This window comes from Nesoenas mayeri (genome assembly GCF_963082525.1).
Source record: "Nesoenas mayeri genome assembly, chromosome: 2".
In the NCBI taxonomy this organism is placed as follows: domain Eukaryota; kingdom Metazoa; phylum Chordata; class Aves; order Columbiformes; family Columbidae; genus Nesoenas; species Nesoenas mayeri.
Window position 1 is genome coordinate 64,270,968 of NC_137543.1, and position 16,882 is coordinate 64,287,849.

The following is a 16,882-nucleotide window of genomic DNA, read 5'->3' on the forward strand; positions in this document are numbered from 1 at the left end:
TTTATTAGATATATGTCCACAGTGACACTTTAGTCTGGAAAAGGTCAGCCCAACTTCGGACTGTGTTTGAAAGGCTTAAGGTACTGCAAGAAACAGTAATGCCTTTCTGTCTACATTGGATATTGAGATTACTTTAGGCTACCATATTATCCTCGAGCTGTTGTGGAAACTGGAGAGAACTCTGAGAGCAGCCTAAAGTGTGAGCATGGGTTGGGTAGTCACCTTAGGAAGTCATTATGAGAGCAAGGTGTGCAAACTGACAGCTGTACTGTGGGAAAATGCATCATTGCAAACAGCAGAATAGTGTACGCACTAATAACGGAGAGAATGATTGACTGTAGTTGTTAGGATCAAGTAGGGAGAGGAAGCTGAGAAATCTAAGGTAATAACAGGAAACACTTTCCAGTCATGAGGTACATCTGGGCTTTCAAAGTATCTTACAAGGAAAATGGTGATAGTTGTGCTAATAGGATATTCAGAAATGAAGCTGGTGACTCATTAATAAATGTAGAAACCTGTGTCACAGTGAAAGCAGGGTAAATACTCAAAGATGTCTCAACCTCTTCAAAAGCTTCAGGAAGATAAAGTGAAAACTGTCCTGTTTTGAAGATGCTATCCATACCTCTCTAACTGTCCCAATACCCTGTTTCAGGCTCCAAATTTCTCTTATAGCAGCAAATTCCACAGGGTGACCAATGACAGAAGTTTGTGGTTTTTTTTTTTCCTCTGAAGCTTGGCGAAAATCAGCAAAGTCATAAAAGGAGGTGACATGAAATTGCTGTCAAAGTGAATTGCACTGTGACTTGTAGCTTGTCCTCTGCCTTGCGCTGCTGAAAGTACGAAGTTTACCAGGGTAACAACGTGGGCTCTTTTAAAGCTTTGCAGTAACTTTGGAATTTAGATATTTACCAAATACACTCTAGCACAGGGGAAGGAATTATCCCCAGCAGTCATTTCTTTCCTAACCACTTGCTGTTTGTTAACAATTATTTTTCTATTAATTTGTACTATATAATGAATAAAAAGAATGGTGCATGGTTCAAAGTATTTGCATAGTTCTAAACATTTTACTATCTTTGTTTTCTTCAGGGGGTGTCTTGACAATTACAGAAAATTCTTGCATACGGAGACAATAATTTGCATTTTTAGTGCATTGCCTCAAAGGTCCTTCTTGTTGCTTACTCTGAGACTTTGCAATGGTGATGCAACATGCTGAAATCCTAAAATGAAAGGCAGCCAAATTAACCTTAAATCACCTTGCTGTTGAGGATGGGGAATACGGTTTGCATTTTTCTACAGCCTTTAGTGTGTCTGTACCATCCCACTGGGAGTACCTCTTAGAGTTAGTTCCTGGATAGAAAGCATTAATGGTTTGTTTCATCTTGCTCCCAGGTCATGAGGGTGGTGTGTGTCTGTTCTTCTGTCCAGCCTGCACCAGCATCTTAACTACAGGATATGCTTTTTCTGTCTTCACTGATGTCTGTGTTTGACAGACCTTTCCAATTTTTTTTATGTGATTTCAGCTTCCAAACAATTTGCTGAAGAAGTTTTGAAAGCACACAATGACTACAGGAAGAAACACGGAGTCCCCCCACTAAAACTCTGCAAGAAGTTAAACAGAGGAGCTCAACAGTGAGTTCAGTCCTTTCTTTTCTGTGAAGAGATTTGTGACACTTTTTTCTGTTAGGTTTGGCTGTGCATACTGTAAAAAATATTTGCCTTTTGACATGCTGATATTCAATGAAGACTTACTGGGTGGAAAGTGAGGGACTCTACTCTGTGTCTCCCTACCCAACTCTTGTCATTCTGTCTTTCTCCATCACATAGCACCAGCTGCTCACATGGGCACTTCTGTGGTCACAACTGTGTAAATCTTTCTTGTGCCCTTTTCCAGACAGGGGATGTATCTGTCTACACTGGTGTGTATCCTATGCAGAGGGTAGTTGTCTAAAACATGCTTCACTACCACCTCTGTCAGGTGATGGGTTCTCATCTGCAGGAGAATATCCACTGCTGCTGAAATAGTGGAGAAAATAACCTTTTTCATGGTAGGAATTGAAGAGTGGTCTAAGATCTATGGCATCAGAGGGAAGTAATTTCAGATCAAATTGTCTATCTCCCTGGCTCAAAAGCAAAATCAGTATGTGTCGTTCTCTAGTCTGTCAGGAGGGACACATCTTACCTCTTATCCAGTGCTGTATGTTCAGTGTACAGTGGATCCATCTTCCTGCTGTCTAACTTAGGTCTTCCCTACAGAAATGTGAGTCTGTTACTGCTTGTCCTCTTTGCTGTAGACATGACAAGCAGATTATTTCCTTTCCCTTTACAGCAACCTTTTTCAAAGTAGGTTTGAAAAGCTTCAGTTTTTTTCAGGCTGATCTTCACAGTACGACGAGATACCCGAAGGAGTAAATGCTGATTAAACTGTTCAGAAAATAAATGTCTTTCCATAATAGCTAAATAGTGGCCAGTTTGATCAGTGCAGAAGTGAGATCTCATCTCCTGTCAGGCTTTCTACCATAACCATGCGGACTTCTCTGTGCTCTCTGGCTGGGAGGCAGAAAGACTGTGGGCTTTCCAGTACCTGATTTACTGTCCCAGCTTGGTGCTGTGCTGCCACACGGATGCTTCAGCTCCTGCTCTCCCAGACCAGAGATCTCCACTGCATGTTGTGATGTACAATGCACCATGCACATGGTGCGTGGACATGCCTTCTGGCATCAGGCAAAATCTGATTCTGTATTTAATTTTAACTTTTTTTTTTCTTTTCTTGAGACATCATTGTAACTGGATATGGAGAGATGGAATGCCAGTGACTCAGCCACATACCTTTGTAATCTTCTGGGGTTTTCCTTCTGTTCTTCAAAAGCTTGTTTTGTTTCTGTGTTACATGGTGCCTCACAATGAGGAAGAAATTACATTGACTTGTCTATAACACTTGTGTCTCCAAAGTGCTACAGCTGGTTTGAACAAGTCAACTTGTATGAATAGTTCAGATTATTCTGTCAAATATGCATTGCTCCACATTTATCACTCAGCCCTTGCTGAGTATTTTTAGGTCCTTCTGGAATTCCTAACAGTCCTCTCTGGTCTCAGCTGACTTTCCCCACTATGATGAATAACAATAGGAAGCCTTTTTTTGGTTGTGGTCTGTAACTTAACTTGTAAGAATTAAGAGACATGTTCAGAGTCTGGTGAAACTGGTTGACAGCAAGAACCAGAAATGGTTTGACCTGAATAAAAGATGTGAATTATAAGAAATCTCTTATTTGACAAGACAGATTTTGCATAATCTTAAATTCAAAGAACGTCACGTTTTCTTTAGGTATATCTGAGGTCTTTGTTGATGTATGACAGGTGTATCTCGGGGTACTTTTCCATGCTTCTACATCTGTGTTGAAAAGGGTCTGTTTCCTACTGTTTTTCAGTTCCAATAATTGCAACAGGTTAGAGGAACTGACTGTTGGATCCCTGCCTTAGCATGAGATGAGTCACTCTCAGCAGGTGTCTGTTTATCTCTGACTGTAATGAAGCATAGGGTGATGATGTCAGACACAAATCTCCGCTTTCAACTGACTGAGCTAGAGCGAATTAATCACCCTTTGTCTCAAATCCCTGACAACTTTGTCCATGTGCAATGTGTACTTTGTTCCATTCTTGTCTCTTGCTTGGGTTGTGGGAATCCTCAAAGAGAAAAATTAGAGGACTGTAATGATATTGGGCATGAAGGAGCAACTACAGATCACAGAATCACAGAATGTTAGGGATTGGAAGGGACCTCAAAAGATCATCTAGTCCAATCCCCCTGCCGGAGCAGGAACACCTAGATGAGGTTACACAGGAATGTGTCCAGGTGGGTTTTGAATGTCTCCAGAGAAGGAGACTCCACAACCCCCCTGGGCAGCCTGTTCCAGTGCTCTGGCACCCTCACTGAGAAGAAGTTTCTTCTCAAATGTAAGTGGAACCTCTTGTGTTTCAGTTTGAGCTCATTACCCTTTGCCTTACCATTGGTTGTCACCGAGAAGAGCCTGGCTCCATCCTTGTGATGCTCACTCTTTACATATTTATAAACATTAATGAGGTCAGTCCTCTAGTTGAGGATCTAGCAGACTGACAACTGACAAGGTTTTGTTTGGTTGGTTTTTTTTGTTTTGTTGGTTTTTTGGTTGGTTGGTTGGGGTTTTTTGTTTTGTTTTTGCCCTTTTTTTTTTTTTTTTTTTTTTTGAGGGAGAGGAATATGATAGAAGGAAATGAGAACCTCATGACTGAAGTACTGGCTTGGGCCAAAATGTTCAGCTGGACAAATTTCCTGTCTCTGGCAGATGCCAGTAATTCATGATTGTGGAAGGAGTAGCAGGACAAAAGAAATGTGGTGATTCTTTTCCCCATTGTCTTCTTCTGAAAATTACATATTTCTCCTGGAAAATATATTTTTCCTAAGCAGTAGATTGTATCCTCATTTTCTTGTTGCTGTTGTTTAATAAACCCTGAAGATTACCCACACCCAGCCCGCCCAGTAAATTTGTCTAGCTCTTTTTCAAACCTGTATGTGTCTTGGTGTCTGCATCATCTTTTGGTGATGACTTCTGCTGCAGTGTGGAAAAAGTGGTGTCTTACTTGACTTTTAAATCTGTGGCCTGATGATTTCGTGTGTTGCCTCTTATTTCTTGTGCTGTGAGAAATAACAAATGGTCTTTCCAGTTTCATTGCCTCTGTACTGAAGCCTTTCCAATGTTGAATAAAGGGAATAATTATTTTTACACATGATGTTCTTCTTAACCCTGTTGTCCTGTGATGATAAAATACAACACATGCTCTCAGACCCGTCAACTTCTGTAGAAACAGAACTGCTTATCCCTTTGTTGGTGTACACAGTTGTTGCCTCAGATTCTCCGTGTGTTCCCCTTCTCCTCTCTACTGTCACCTGGCACATTGCTCTTGTTTTGGATTTGACTTTGTTTCATTTGTAAATGTGGGGGTTTTTTTACATTTGCTTTAATCCCATCCCCACTTGTGTCTCTTTTCCATCTCATCAAGAACATTTAAGTTACTTCCATGAGAGGCCTAGAAATGTGGGGAGGTGACACGTGTAGCAATTGCTGGGTACTTCCCTTTCCCCCAGCAGCTGCAGGTGAGGATGGCCAGTGGATGTCCAGGTGCTGGGCAGAACAGAGTGGGGAAAGATCTGCCCTTTGATTTCTTCTAGGCCAGGTGTGTCAAACTCATTTTCAGTGGGGGCCACATCAGTCTCACAGTTGCCTTCAAAGGGCCGAATGTAATTTTAGGACTGTGTAAATGTAACTACTTCTTCATTTGACTGTTTGAAGGCAACTGCAATGCTGGTGTGGCCCCTGGTGAAAATGAGTTTGACAGCCCTGGTTTAGGTCCTTCTCTACAGTGACACGGGTGCTTGTGAAAGACAAAGAAAATGGCCTCTAGGCCTTCCCTTTACCTAACTCCTAGATTTATGTAAGCTTGAAGTATCCCTGGCTTCAGGGCTTTGCAGCTGAGGAACTTTACTTAAACCGTCATCTTCCAGCACAATTCCTTGCTTGCATCTCCTCCTCCTTTCTCCTGCACCTTCTCCTCTCTGCTTGCTGTGGCCTGTGACTTGATGTATGGATTCCTTTGCTAGGTATGCAGAAGAACTAGCTACCACAAGGGTCCTCAAACACAGCTCTGAGTCTGCTAATGGAAAATGTGGAGAAAACCTAGCGTGGGCATCCTACGACCAACCAGGTAAGTTTTATTCTCTTCTTGTCTCACAGACACTGGATAAGTGGCTTGTCTTAGAATCCTAGAATGTCCCAAGTTGGAAGGGACCCACAAGGATCATCGAGTCCAACTCCTGTCCCTGCATGTGACGACCCCACAGTTCACACCATGTGTCTGAGGGTGTTGTCCAGTCTCTTCTTGAACACTGTCAGGCTTGGGGCCGTGACACCTCCCTGGGGAGCCTGTTCCAGTGCTCCACCACCCTCTGGGGGAAGAACCTTTTCCTAATGTCCAACCTAAACCTCTCCTGGCACATCTTCCTGATATTCCCTCGGGTTCTGTCGTTGTTCACCAGAGGGAAGAGCTCAGCGCCTGCCCCTCCTCCTCCCCTTGTAGCCCCATAAGGTCTCCCCTCAGTCTCCTCTTCTCCAGGCTGAACAAACCAAGGGACTTTAGCTGCTCCTCATATGGCTTCCCCTCCAAACACTTCACCAACTTTGTGGTCTTCCTCTGGACAGTCTCTAGTAGCTTTATATCATTTTTATACTGTGACGCTCAGAACTACACCCAGTGCTCCACATAAAGTACATTCTTGTGTACTCTGGGCTCAGAGCCTCTGGTTGCAAGAGTACTGGCATTTCCCCTGCTTTGAAAGTGCGTCCACCACAGGCTCCATGGGAACAAGATGGTTGTTTGCCATCACCTACATGTGCTGAGAGCATGGAGCACATGTAGGTACAGAGAGGGTAAGGGACTGTGGGTTATGTGCCTTTGGAGGAAGGGGAAGCTTGGCTGCTCCATATGTCCCAGCTGAGGAGATGTCTTCAGTGCTACTTGGGTGTCCAGGAGAGGAAAGAGGGAAACCGTCCATGCCCTCTACATCACCTTTATCCTTAGTTTGTCCCAGCCAAGGAGGGGGCTGACCACAGGCCAGCTGTGGTGAGGAAGGTGGAAAAACAGCTATTGCATGCTACACAGCAGTTCCTGACTGTGGAGGCAAAAAGTCAAGGGGAAACCAACATGACAGAAGCTTATGTTAGACATCTAGTTTCTTCTGCTCTGTCAGCAAAACAGGCTTTGAGCCCTTTTCCATGCCTTCATTTCTGAAGACAAAAATACTCTTCCTATGTTTTCTGATAATGAATGTAACACGTAATGGGCGGCCTTTGGTTTGGATGCCCAAGGACCTGAATTTTGGCCAAGCTGGCAGCCTGGGGTGAGCCCTCAGTTGGATCGATGTTCAGCAGGCTCTTCCCTCCTGCCTCCTCCCGTGAGCAGGGCTCATGCCTCAGCCTGCTCACACAGCAGGTGGGATATATTAAAAGTGACCACTTGCTTGCTTTATTCCCATCTACCCCTGGAATTTCCAGCACAGCCTTGGGGAGACAGAAGCTCATTTCTGCAGGCTGGAGGCCTCTCAGTAAGAGAGTTTTAGACCCAGAGACACTGTTCAGTTCCTCTGCAAGTGCCAACTCTAGTCCCTAATGGGTTCTTTTTCATGGTGAAAAAGAAACCTAGGGTGGAAAAATACAATTTGATCTACTCATATTTGGCATTCTGTCCATTGCAAGACTCTGAGGCAAGAGTTCAGAGCAGCATGGGAAAACACAGATGTATGGCAAAGTTTGTGTAGTGGCTATGACTCACTGACTGAGCTTATTTCTTCCTTCTTGCTTGTGTTAATAGCCTGTGCTCCTTCCCCTGAGGTTAAAGTCATAGAATTCCCATTTAGAGGGCTGGAAACAAAACGCACGGATCCTTCCATAAATTGTATAATGCTTGTCTTTTTCTGGATCCCATCTGTTTTCTTCAATGCACTCTTTCCATACATAACGTGCCAGTTTTGAGCAATTTTGTTACTATTTTCTTATGCACAGGATTGAATGTCTTGCTGAGAAAATTAAGCTACATCCTCTTTTGTTCTGTAAAACACTTCTACATTTGCTGTTTAGCAGGATCATTCAAAGTACCAGAATGAGAAAACTAGTTCCTCAAAGAAAGTTATTCTCTTGTCTTGGCTTCGTCTTTATCTCTGTGGAGCTAGTTCATTCTTTTTTTCTTATATAGTTAGTTAATTTGTACCCTGCTCATTCAGGTTGAAATTTGTATTAAGGCATCCATTCAAGGGCTTAACAAAGGCAGACAGTGTCTTCTGGTTTCTTTCCTAGATAAAGCAAAACTCAATAAACCTCTAGCATACTCAGCATCACTTTCTTAGAGAGAATAGAGTTGTTTATTTTGGCTCTTACTGAATTCTGTAATAATGCCAGAAGACGCATTTATTGTTTCAGATAAGATTTAAGCTTTCAACTATAAGACCCTTCTAGTTTGACCCCTTTCCTGGTACAAGAATACCTTGAATTGTATTCAGCATTTTGGAGTTACACAGCCTAAAGCTGTCACTGGAAATACGTTTCTCCCTGTAATCCAAGAAATAGTTGACAGCTGTTTCCTCCCTCCAGTCCTGCAGGAACTGCTCCACGGCAGATTTCTCTTTGTCTGTGTTCAAATAAGCGAGCTGCTAATGCGAGAGACCGCAGCGTGCCTTGGCAGCTGCAGTTTGTCAGGCTTCTCAGGATGCCTCGTCTCATTCCTCATCTCTCAAGAGGCTGAAGGCAAGCACTGGATGACTAAATTCTGTTTGGGATGACTGGTATGGTTGTGAAGAACATGCCATGTCACCTGTGAAAACACCGCAACTAATGAACTCTAGAGAGTTCGTAAGAGAAACTCACTGTACGTTATCATGTATGTTGTCATATGTTATTAGGGGAACCTGGGTCTGTGTATAGATAGATCAGGACTAGCAGGCAAAGCGGCACAGACACCCTCTACCCCAGCCCTGCAGGACCATGCTCTGACTGAGAGCTTGCCTTGATGCATCTCTTGCTGTCTGACATCAGGCTTACACAGTACTGTTAAACAAAATAAAGTAAAATAAAATAATGACCTGCATGAGGAATGCTGGAAGTAGAGGATTACTTCCTAAAACTATTAGTATTATTTCAGGCTAGGTAGATATTTCATAAAAACATTAGTATTACTTCAATCTAGGTAGCTAATTTATTTCTGAGGTAAATTTAAACCTACCTCTACATTTTTTTCCCCTCAGAGTGCTGGAAGGAAGTCTGTGATAACAAAAGCTAGAAAAACATTCGAGGAGAATTCTGAGGTTTAGGGTACCTTGCTTTTAAGTAGATATGCTATCCATCCTTGCACAGGAATATGTCCTGTATGATTTTATTAGAATGTTTTTAGCAACTTACTCAGTGGGATTACTTGAGGATTTAAGCACTCTCTGGTGCGAAGAGAAACACTAAGACAAAGACTAGAGAAATTAAGTGTTAGAAGAGGGAGCTGAATACAGTAATAGGGCGGCCACAGCTTTGTGCCTTCTAGTAGTGAGGCTGAGAGTATATTCTCAGATGTGCACACACAAATACACATGTACAACATGTACATGCATATATATGCAGGTGGCCACACAGATCAGCCCAGGCCGAGGCAGTCAGCATTCACATGAACAGCATCAGTGCCCTTATCCTGTTCCCCTTTCTAGCTGATCACAATGAAGTGAATATTCATATATATTCCATTATTGGAATGTGGAATATATATGAATAAAATAATAGAAAAATATATTTTTCCAGTAAAGGGTTTTAAGATATCTGTATAAAATTTATATTTTCATAACATCAAATATATATACTTATATATATGTATTTCAGTAATGGAAATAAAATTCCAGTGTGCATCCTTGCAGCAGCTGGGCTCAGACACTCAGTCTGCCCAGTAGCTGCCTGTGGATCCCAGTGTCTGCTGGCACCTGAACATACAAACCCCTGAGGCTGCATTTGCACTCCGGTTGCTGGTACAGAGTCTCTTGTGCACTCAGCTCTCTGGCCATCAGCCAGGATGCCTCCTTCTCCCTGTGTCAGCCCTACATTCCTGTAGTGACTCTTTCTAATCCAGCCTGCACTTTTTAGAAGAGTGTGTTACAACAGGAAAAGGGATAATGGTTTTAAACTAATGAGCAGAAGTTCAGGCTAGACATGAGGAAGAAATTTTTTACAATGGGGGTGATGAAACACTGGCACAGGTTGCCCAGAGAGGTGGTTGATGCCCCATGTCTGGAAACATTCAAGGCCGGGCTGGATGGGGCTCTGAGCAACCTGATCTAGTTGCAGATGTCCCTGCTCATGGCAGGGGATTGGACTAGATGACCTTTGGAGGTCCCTTCCAACCTAAACTGTTTTATGATTCTGTTGCTCACACACTTGCACCTGTGCTAGTGCTCCAGTTGTTGGCTCTGCAGGCACCCAGGTCCCTGCAGCCCTTGGTTAGATCACAGTTGTTGGCACTTAAACTCCCCCACACATCCATACAGAATAGAGCTCCTCACCCAGGAGAACAATTAGAAATGAAATGTAGTAAGACAACAGGACAGCTGATCAGATGCAGGGCATGGTCAGACAAAAGTACTGACACCAGTTTACATGCAGCAGCCCCTTTTATCTCTGCATTTCAGAGAGTGGTATCAGCAGAAGAACTTCACACCAGCTCTGTTAGTCCTATGTTTGGACTGACATCCTATGGTCAATCCTTGGACCACATGAGGCAGCTTGAAGCACAGTAATTGTGGCCATGCTACTAGGTCATAGCTTGGGTAAATAAAATAAAATCACTATGGTGATTCTGAGCCTAGTCTTGGGCAGAACTATACTTGGGCACTAATTCAAGGATTGTTGCATCAAGTTTTTGTGCAATGTAGATGCGTACAGAGAGTTGTGGTACTGGCGAAACTCAGTGTGAAGTTCGGCCTCTTCCAAAATGAACGTCTAGTAAGTCTAACCGAGCAGGTCATCAGTCAGCTATCACTAGGAAAAGGGTGGAGTCAAACTATTTCCATAGAGAAAGTGTTGAAACCGTGAATGTGGTTTACAGCAATGCAAACAGGAAGGATATTTTTAAAAAAACACAGCTCCACTTGCAGAACCAATTAGTGTACTACAGAAGAGAAGCTGCAACCCTGACTGTAGGACAGATCTGCAGGCTTTTTGATAGAAGTAAATGGTAATTTCTGCCATAGTCGGGAATAAGGGGTGGGAGTGAGATTTCTGTGTTCTTTCTATCTGACTGAAATACACTTTCAACAGCAAGCAAACCCTGTTCTGGGGGCTTTGGGGGGCATGGGAGCTGTTTTCAATTAAACATAGAAATGCAAGGGAAACAGACACTAAATATAACTGCATCACTTATTCTGTAATTATTTTACATGGAAAAAACTGGTCAGTTCTCTGAACCAGCAAGTTTGAGGATGCAAGTTGCTGCTGAAGCACATTGCCTTGGTGCTCTGATGACCCCTGTGCTGTTCTCAGTTCATTTTCTGCAGGCCTAGGGATCAGTGGGCTCAGAACAGGGATTTTCCTCAGTCCCCCATGTATCAGCTGTCGCTTTCAACACTGGTTGGGTTTGTGTCCCACCACTGCATTGTCTACTGCTCTCCAAGGGGCAAGGAATCAGAAGAAAAGTATTTCAGAGGAAACAGAGCACATTTGATCACCAGGTACCTACCTGTCTTCTCATGTGGTAATGACTCATACATAGGACCACCCTTGACTCCTGTGGCATTTGACAGATGCAATTCATTCTGTTCACTTCCAGGCCACTTCAACATGATTTTAAGACAGAGTGTGTCTAAAAGTTGCCCAGTCCTTTAAACACTGATTTGTTCCTGGCAAAAGAGAAGGTGACTAATTTCTCGCAGCCTATGATGCAATGACTCTTTTAATTCAAGGAGGATGACACCAATACCATATAATGATAACCCGATCCTGAACATGAATAAACAGAGCTTGTCTATCAGTTTCTAGGCTTTCACTGCCTGGCTGCAATAAGTTCCAAACTCTCATCCACGAAGGCTGTGAATTAACACATCAGATTGTGCTACACAGCTCTGCTCATTGTCTTTCATGAACAGGACTGAAGCATTCTTACCCGGTAGCATTGCCATTTCCCTTGAGTTAGAGAGTTATCAAATTTTCACATGATTATATTCTTCAAATAAATTTTAAAAATATCAAGAGATACTGTGTTTGTCAAAACTTCCATGTGCCTTGCAGTGTTTCCACCATGGAGATTTTAAGTTCTTGTCACATGGAGCCTAGGTTCACTTCTTAGAGCTACGGTAAGCTGAGTGGGGTTAACATTGTCTTGAGCTACTCTTTATGCTATGTCACACTGATTTATTGAGGGAATGAAGTGCTGGTAGCAGTGGGAGTGCAGTCCTACATCTGTAAAAATGCTACTTACACAGTATGGTTACTTAAGCGCTTGGACACATAAAATACACGTGCTTTGTAATATCTGACATGTCTGCAGTCACATTCCGCATTTCTGTTCTACCCAGCTTGCCACAAACACATCTAAATCCTTCATAGCATTGAAGTCTAGGGTAGGATGGGATGATCTGGTTAGGTTTTCCTTTTTTTTTTTAAACTATGTGCTTTTTCTTTTCCCCTTGTATTGAATGAAGGTTGCTCTTTGCACTTTTTTCAGTCTTCATTTTAGCTTTTGAGTGAGTAACAAATGAAGTTTTTCACTTCAGTGGTAAAACAGGTCTACAGGATTTGTTGTTTGGCACGAGGAGAGCAGGGAAGGAAGGAACCTATTGTTACTCCTGAAACATTTACTTTGGGAAGCAAGAGAGGTTTTGCTGTGGTTTTATGTAAAAAATGTAAATTGACTCTACTAAGAGAGCACCATTCCTAACAAGCAGTGTGGCATAGATCAGTTCACAGTACTTTCAGTTAACCAGCCTCTCAAGAGATGGCATTTCCTTCAATATTTCCTTTTCAGTGACAACTCTGACAGGGCAGCTTGCCAGGCTACCACCACTGTCCTTTTAGCTGACTGCACTCATAAGCAACCAAAGTTTCAAGAAGCTAACGGTGCAGTGTCTGACTTCTAAAACAGTGCGAGTCCAAGACTTTTTTCTGCAAAACAGCAAAACATGAGTCATTTCTGTTCTGCAGCCAGCACTCCATCAGGGACCAGCGTTCTTCATGACGGTAGGCTTGGCAGCACTGGCAGCTTGCTATGAAATCAACTGGCCTTGTGTTATACGTCCTGGAATGCTAAGCAGAAATTTCATTATTGATTAGCTCAGGGAAAAATCTGCGTTCTTCCCCCCGCCCCGAGCAATGTTTGACACAAGAATTTCCGAACAGCTACTAGTGGAAAAGAAGCAACATTTGGCTTTTGAGTGCATAGCATCTGCAAGTTCTGATCTGAGCTCCTGCCCCCTGTGCTGTCTGCTCCACCAGGTCCACTGCAGAATCTGCTCCTTTCTATGGGGTTCCTTAATTGTTCAATTAAATATGTATTTGGCAAACGTCAGCCTTAGAGACCCACAGACATGTAGTGCTAACAGCACTGGCCATGGTCATCGTCCTCACAAAGCTGTGGTCAGTGAAAGCCTTTGCTGAGATGAGCTGGTGCTGGATGGAAGGACAGGCAGGGCCAAGACACATATGTTTGAGGTGTCTGACTGTAGTACCCTGAGTTAGAGTGCCTCTAAGTGGACATTGACAATTGCTCAAGCGCTAAGTAAGATCTACTAAAAATAAATGCACTCAGAAATGTAAAGTGCCACATGCTGATGAGAACACAGAAAACTAGAGGATGTCGGAAGTGTCATTTTTCTTTGGTTTGCTTGCAGCTGTAAGGGGATATCTTCACACACCTGCATCCACAGGTGAGAGGCCTCTCTGTAGAAAAGGTCCCTGTGCCCTCAGAAAATCTGGCAAGGCTCACCTAAGTCTTTTCAAACACATTCCAAGGGGGAGGAGCTGGTGAAAGCCATATGTAGAAGCATAATGACAGGCACAGTCATCCAAGATGAGGGTGATGTGTCTTCACTGCCTTCCAGGATGAAAGTTACAGAAGGTGGGCAGAAAAAAAATATAGAACAAACTCCACGTGTTAAATTGCCAGATGGTTTCTTTGAGGACTAAAGGGATTTCTGCCCCATCTTGATCCAAATGCTGCACCACACAGATCTCTCTTGTCCGAAGGTTTTTCTAACTTCAACCTTGTAAAGTTTTAACCGCAGACAAGAATTGGTGGATGGTCCTGTTTCTTGATCTGTTGGTGATAGTACAGTGCTCTTCATCATCTCTGTCCTTCCAGGTGAGACTGTTTCTCCATGTTCCTAGAAGTCCTTGTCAGCTGCTAACAGAAGAGCTTGCTGGCCAGGCTGTGAGTGACCTACACTTCTGTGTTTATGTCATGATTCCACAGCAGCTTTCTTTTGTCTTTCAGGGAAGGATGTAGCTGACAGATGGTACAGTGAAATAAAAAATTACAGCTTTCAAAACCCAGGGTTTTCTTCTGGGACAGGTGAGTTGAGACTGGGCACTGTTTCTTCAGTAACACAACTTTTTATTTTAAGAAATTGGCTAGCCAACTCATTTTGGTATTTTTCAAAAAACTACCTTTATTTGTTAAAAAAAAAATTAGAAAAAATACCAGAATTTCCTCAAAGTTTTATGTAAAAAACTCACAAAAGGATAAAAGAAAACTAAGAAATGAGGAAGTAAGTAAAATTTGTGAGGGCTTTTTAGTATTGTATTTTTCTTCTGGCTCCAAAATTTTTAAAAGGTGGCTTATTTTTAAGGGAAATTCATTTGTAGAAAATACTACATTGGAATCATATAGGTGTCTTACTAAATGTACTATATTGTTGTCTACATTGACATGGGTCTTCTACCAGGTTATATCACTCCAATCACAGAGATCACTTCAGATATAATTTGAAGATCAGAGTCCATTGACTGCATATTGACAATCTGGTGTTGAAGGAACATTATTCCTTGAATAGTGCTCAAGCAACAGATATACCCAAACTGGTTTCAGATGAAGAAAATAATGTTTTTCTCCCCTGGGGTCTGTCTGTGCATAGAGAGCACAACTGATGGAGCAGCACAGTGCAGGGGTGACTATTGCAACTAGGCAGAAGAAGCCACAGTGTTATTTTGAATAGTTGTATATGCAGGCGCATGGGGGAGTATGAGATGGTCAAAGCAAATGAACAATCATCTCTGTCAGAACTGCTGTTCACACTGGAGGGAGTGAAGAGCATGACTCCTTTGTCAAATTTCATATCAGATATTCGTAAAACTACTTCTTTCCTGATTCTCTTCGTAGGTATTCTTATCTGGATATAGGACATGGAGCTAGGAATAGTAGGGTGGAACCAGATCAGATAAGACTTTTTCAAGACAAAATGCCAGATGTAGTTTACTTTTCATGTCCTTAGCTTGTTCACCTGTTGTAGAAATAAGCAGTTTTGTATTGTTTTCTTTCAGCCCCTCAACATATTAAAGGGCATGTCATAGGTTTAGTACCTAAGATGAATGCGTACGTTTCTCTCTCTTCAGGTCACTTCACAGCAATGGTTTGGAAGAACACAAAAAAGATGGGAGTTGGAAAAGCATCTGCTAGTGATGGCTCAACGTTTGTGGTGGCTAGATATGATCCAGCTGGAAATGTAGTAAATCCAGGCTATTATGAAGAAAATGTCCTTCCTCCAAGAAAATAACTTTTTTTTTTTTTTACGAAAGGTAGTCTTATTGTTTAATGACAAGTGAACCTGGATTTGGACTTAACAGTGTTTGAAATGAAGTACGATTCAATGAAATTTCTTGTTTGATGCTATGGTTCACTTGTCATTATAGACGGAGCAATTACATGTTGCTTGAGTTGGTCTGCACATTAGGTCCCTGTTGTTTCTGAGGGAGTTTCAGTTTATTTGAGGATGAAGCATATGCAGCATTTCTGAAGGGTAAAATGTATAAGGTGTTTTTTTTATAGTTTGCATGAACTCTGTGTCAGCATGTGAGTAAGCACATGTTGGATGTCTATTTTTAGACAAGCAAATTTATAGCTTTCTGTAAACTGAAGATACCAGCTTGTAATTATATCATGTACTGCCAGTTTTCCAGTATTTTTTAATAACTGTAGATTTCTATGCTCTATCTATACCTCCTGCTACTGTGAGGCCTTCTCTCTCCATATGGACCATATGCAAAACTTCCCATATGAAAGGGGCACATGTAGAATGTAGTGGCATTCAGACCTAATGTGGTTTTATTAAAAGCATCTCATGGAACACTAAAACGTTTCTGGCAAAATTGTATCCGTCAAGCAAGCCATAACTAATGCATGACCCAAGAGCTACTAAAATTGTTTAAATCCCACTGTTACAGTTTAGGTGCTAATATTTAAAAGCTATTTGAGACGAGTGCTGTTTCAAGTTCAAACCCATGTTACAGTTTACATTATGTACATTATTGCATAATCAAAATGTTTACTTCTGTTACAGGAAAGCAAGATAACTACTTTTTCTCTTAGAGACTTAAGCAAAAGAAAAAGGTTTCTTTGTTGGAGCACGTTAGATTTTACTTCTCAATAACTCTTTTTCATTTCCTTTTTCATTTCTTCTGCAGGTGTTATATTATGCAGCCAATGACATTCCCAAGTAATCTTTTGTCTCCCTTAATAATGTCACAGGGGTAGTTATTCACATGGTCATAATTCAGAGATGGTTACTCTTTGTTCATATCATTCAATAACAATAAAAATACTTCACATGCTGGACTGATGCCCTGAAAATTTCTGACTAAATTTCCTTAAAAGCAAGCAAGCAAAAATTCTGATGACACTTGTTTTCTCTTATGAAATGTGGATTGGGCCATTTTGGCCGAGTTCCTATACTGTGCTTTAATTTGGGGTTTTCTTTGTTTGTAAATGTTTATTTTGTCTTCTGCTGAGATTCTGTATGCCAGAATTTGGTTCATGAAGGGTGCCATTACAGAAATACTTCCTTTTGTTTACACAGTTGTAATAAACTGCACTGTTATGGCTTGATTATATGTCACTGTGATGCCGTACATTACAATCTATTTGCTGCAACCAAGAATTTAACACATATAATGAACATCTGAAAATTAAATATTTTTAATATTAATTACTCAAGCCTTTGCTGTTACCCGAGTCTTTGTAGAATAATCTTCAAATTTTATTTCCAGGGCGTTAACATATGACGTTATTACTTTTGCAACATGGAGCATTCTAGCCCAGGAAAGAAAGATCTTCGAAGAAATGA

At 41.8% G+C, this 16,882-nt stretch overlaps 1 protein-coding gene across 1 annotated transcript; it reads left to right on the forward strand.

Moving 5' to 3' along the window:
• Window positions 1–1,455: 1,455 nt before the first annotated feature.
• GLIPR2 (GLI pathogenesis related 2) lies at window positions 1,456–15,977 on the forward strand (the record flags this gene model as incomplete). Its single annotated transcript, XM_080339978.1, is given in 5 exon segments — window positions 1,456–1,503; window positions 1,505–1,632; window positions 5,636–5,739; window positions 14,038–14,115; window positions 15,156–15,977. Coding segments are annotated over 5 exon segments (519 nt in total). The 3' UTR covers window positions 15,317–15,977.
• Window positions 15,978–16,882: the final 905 nt, after the last annotated feature.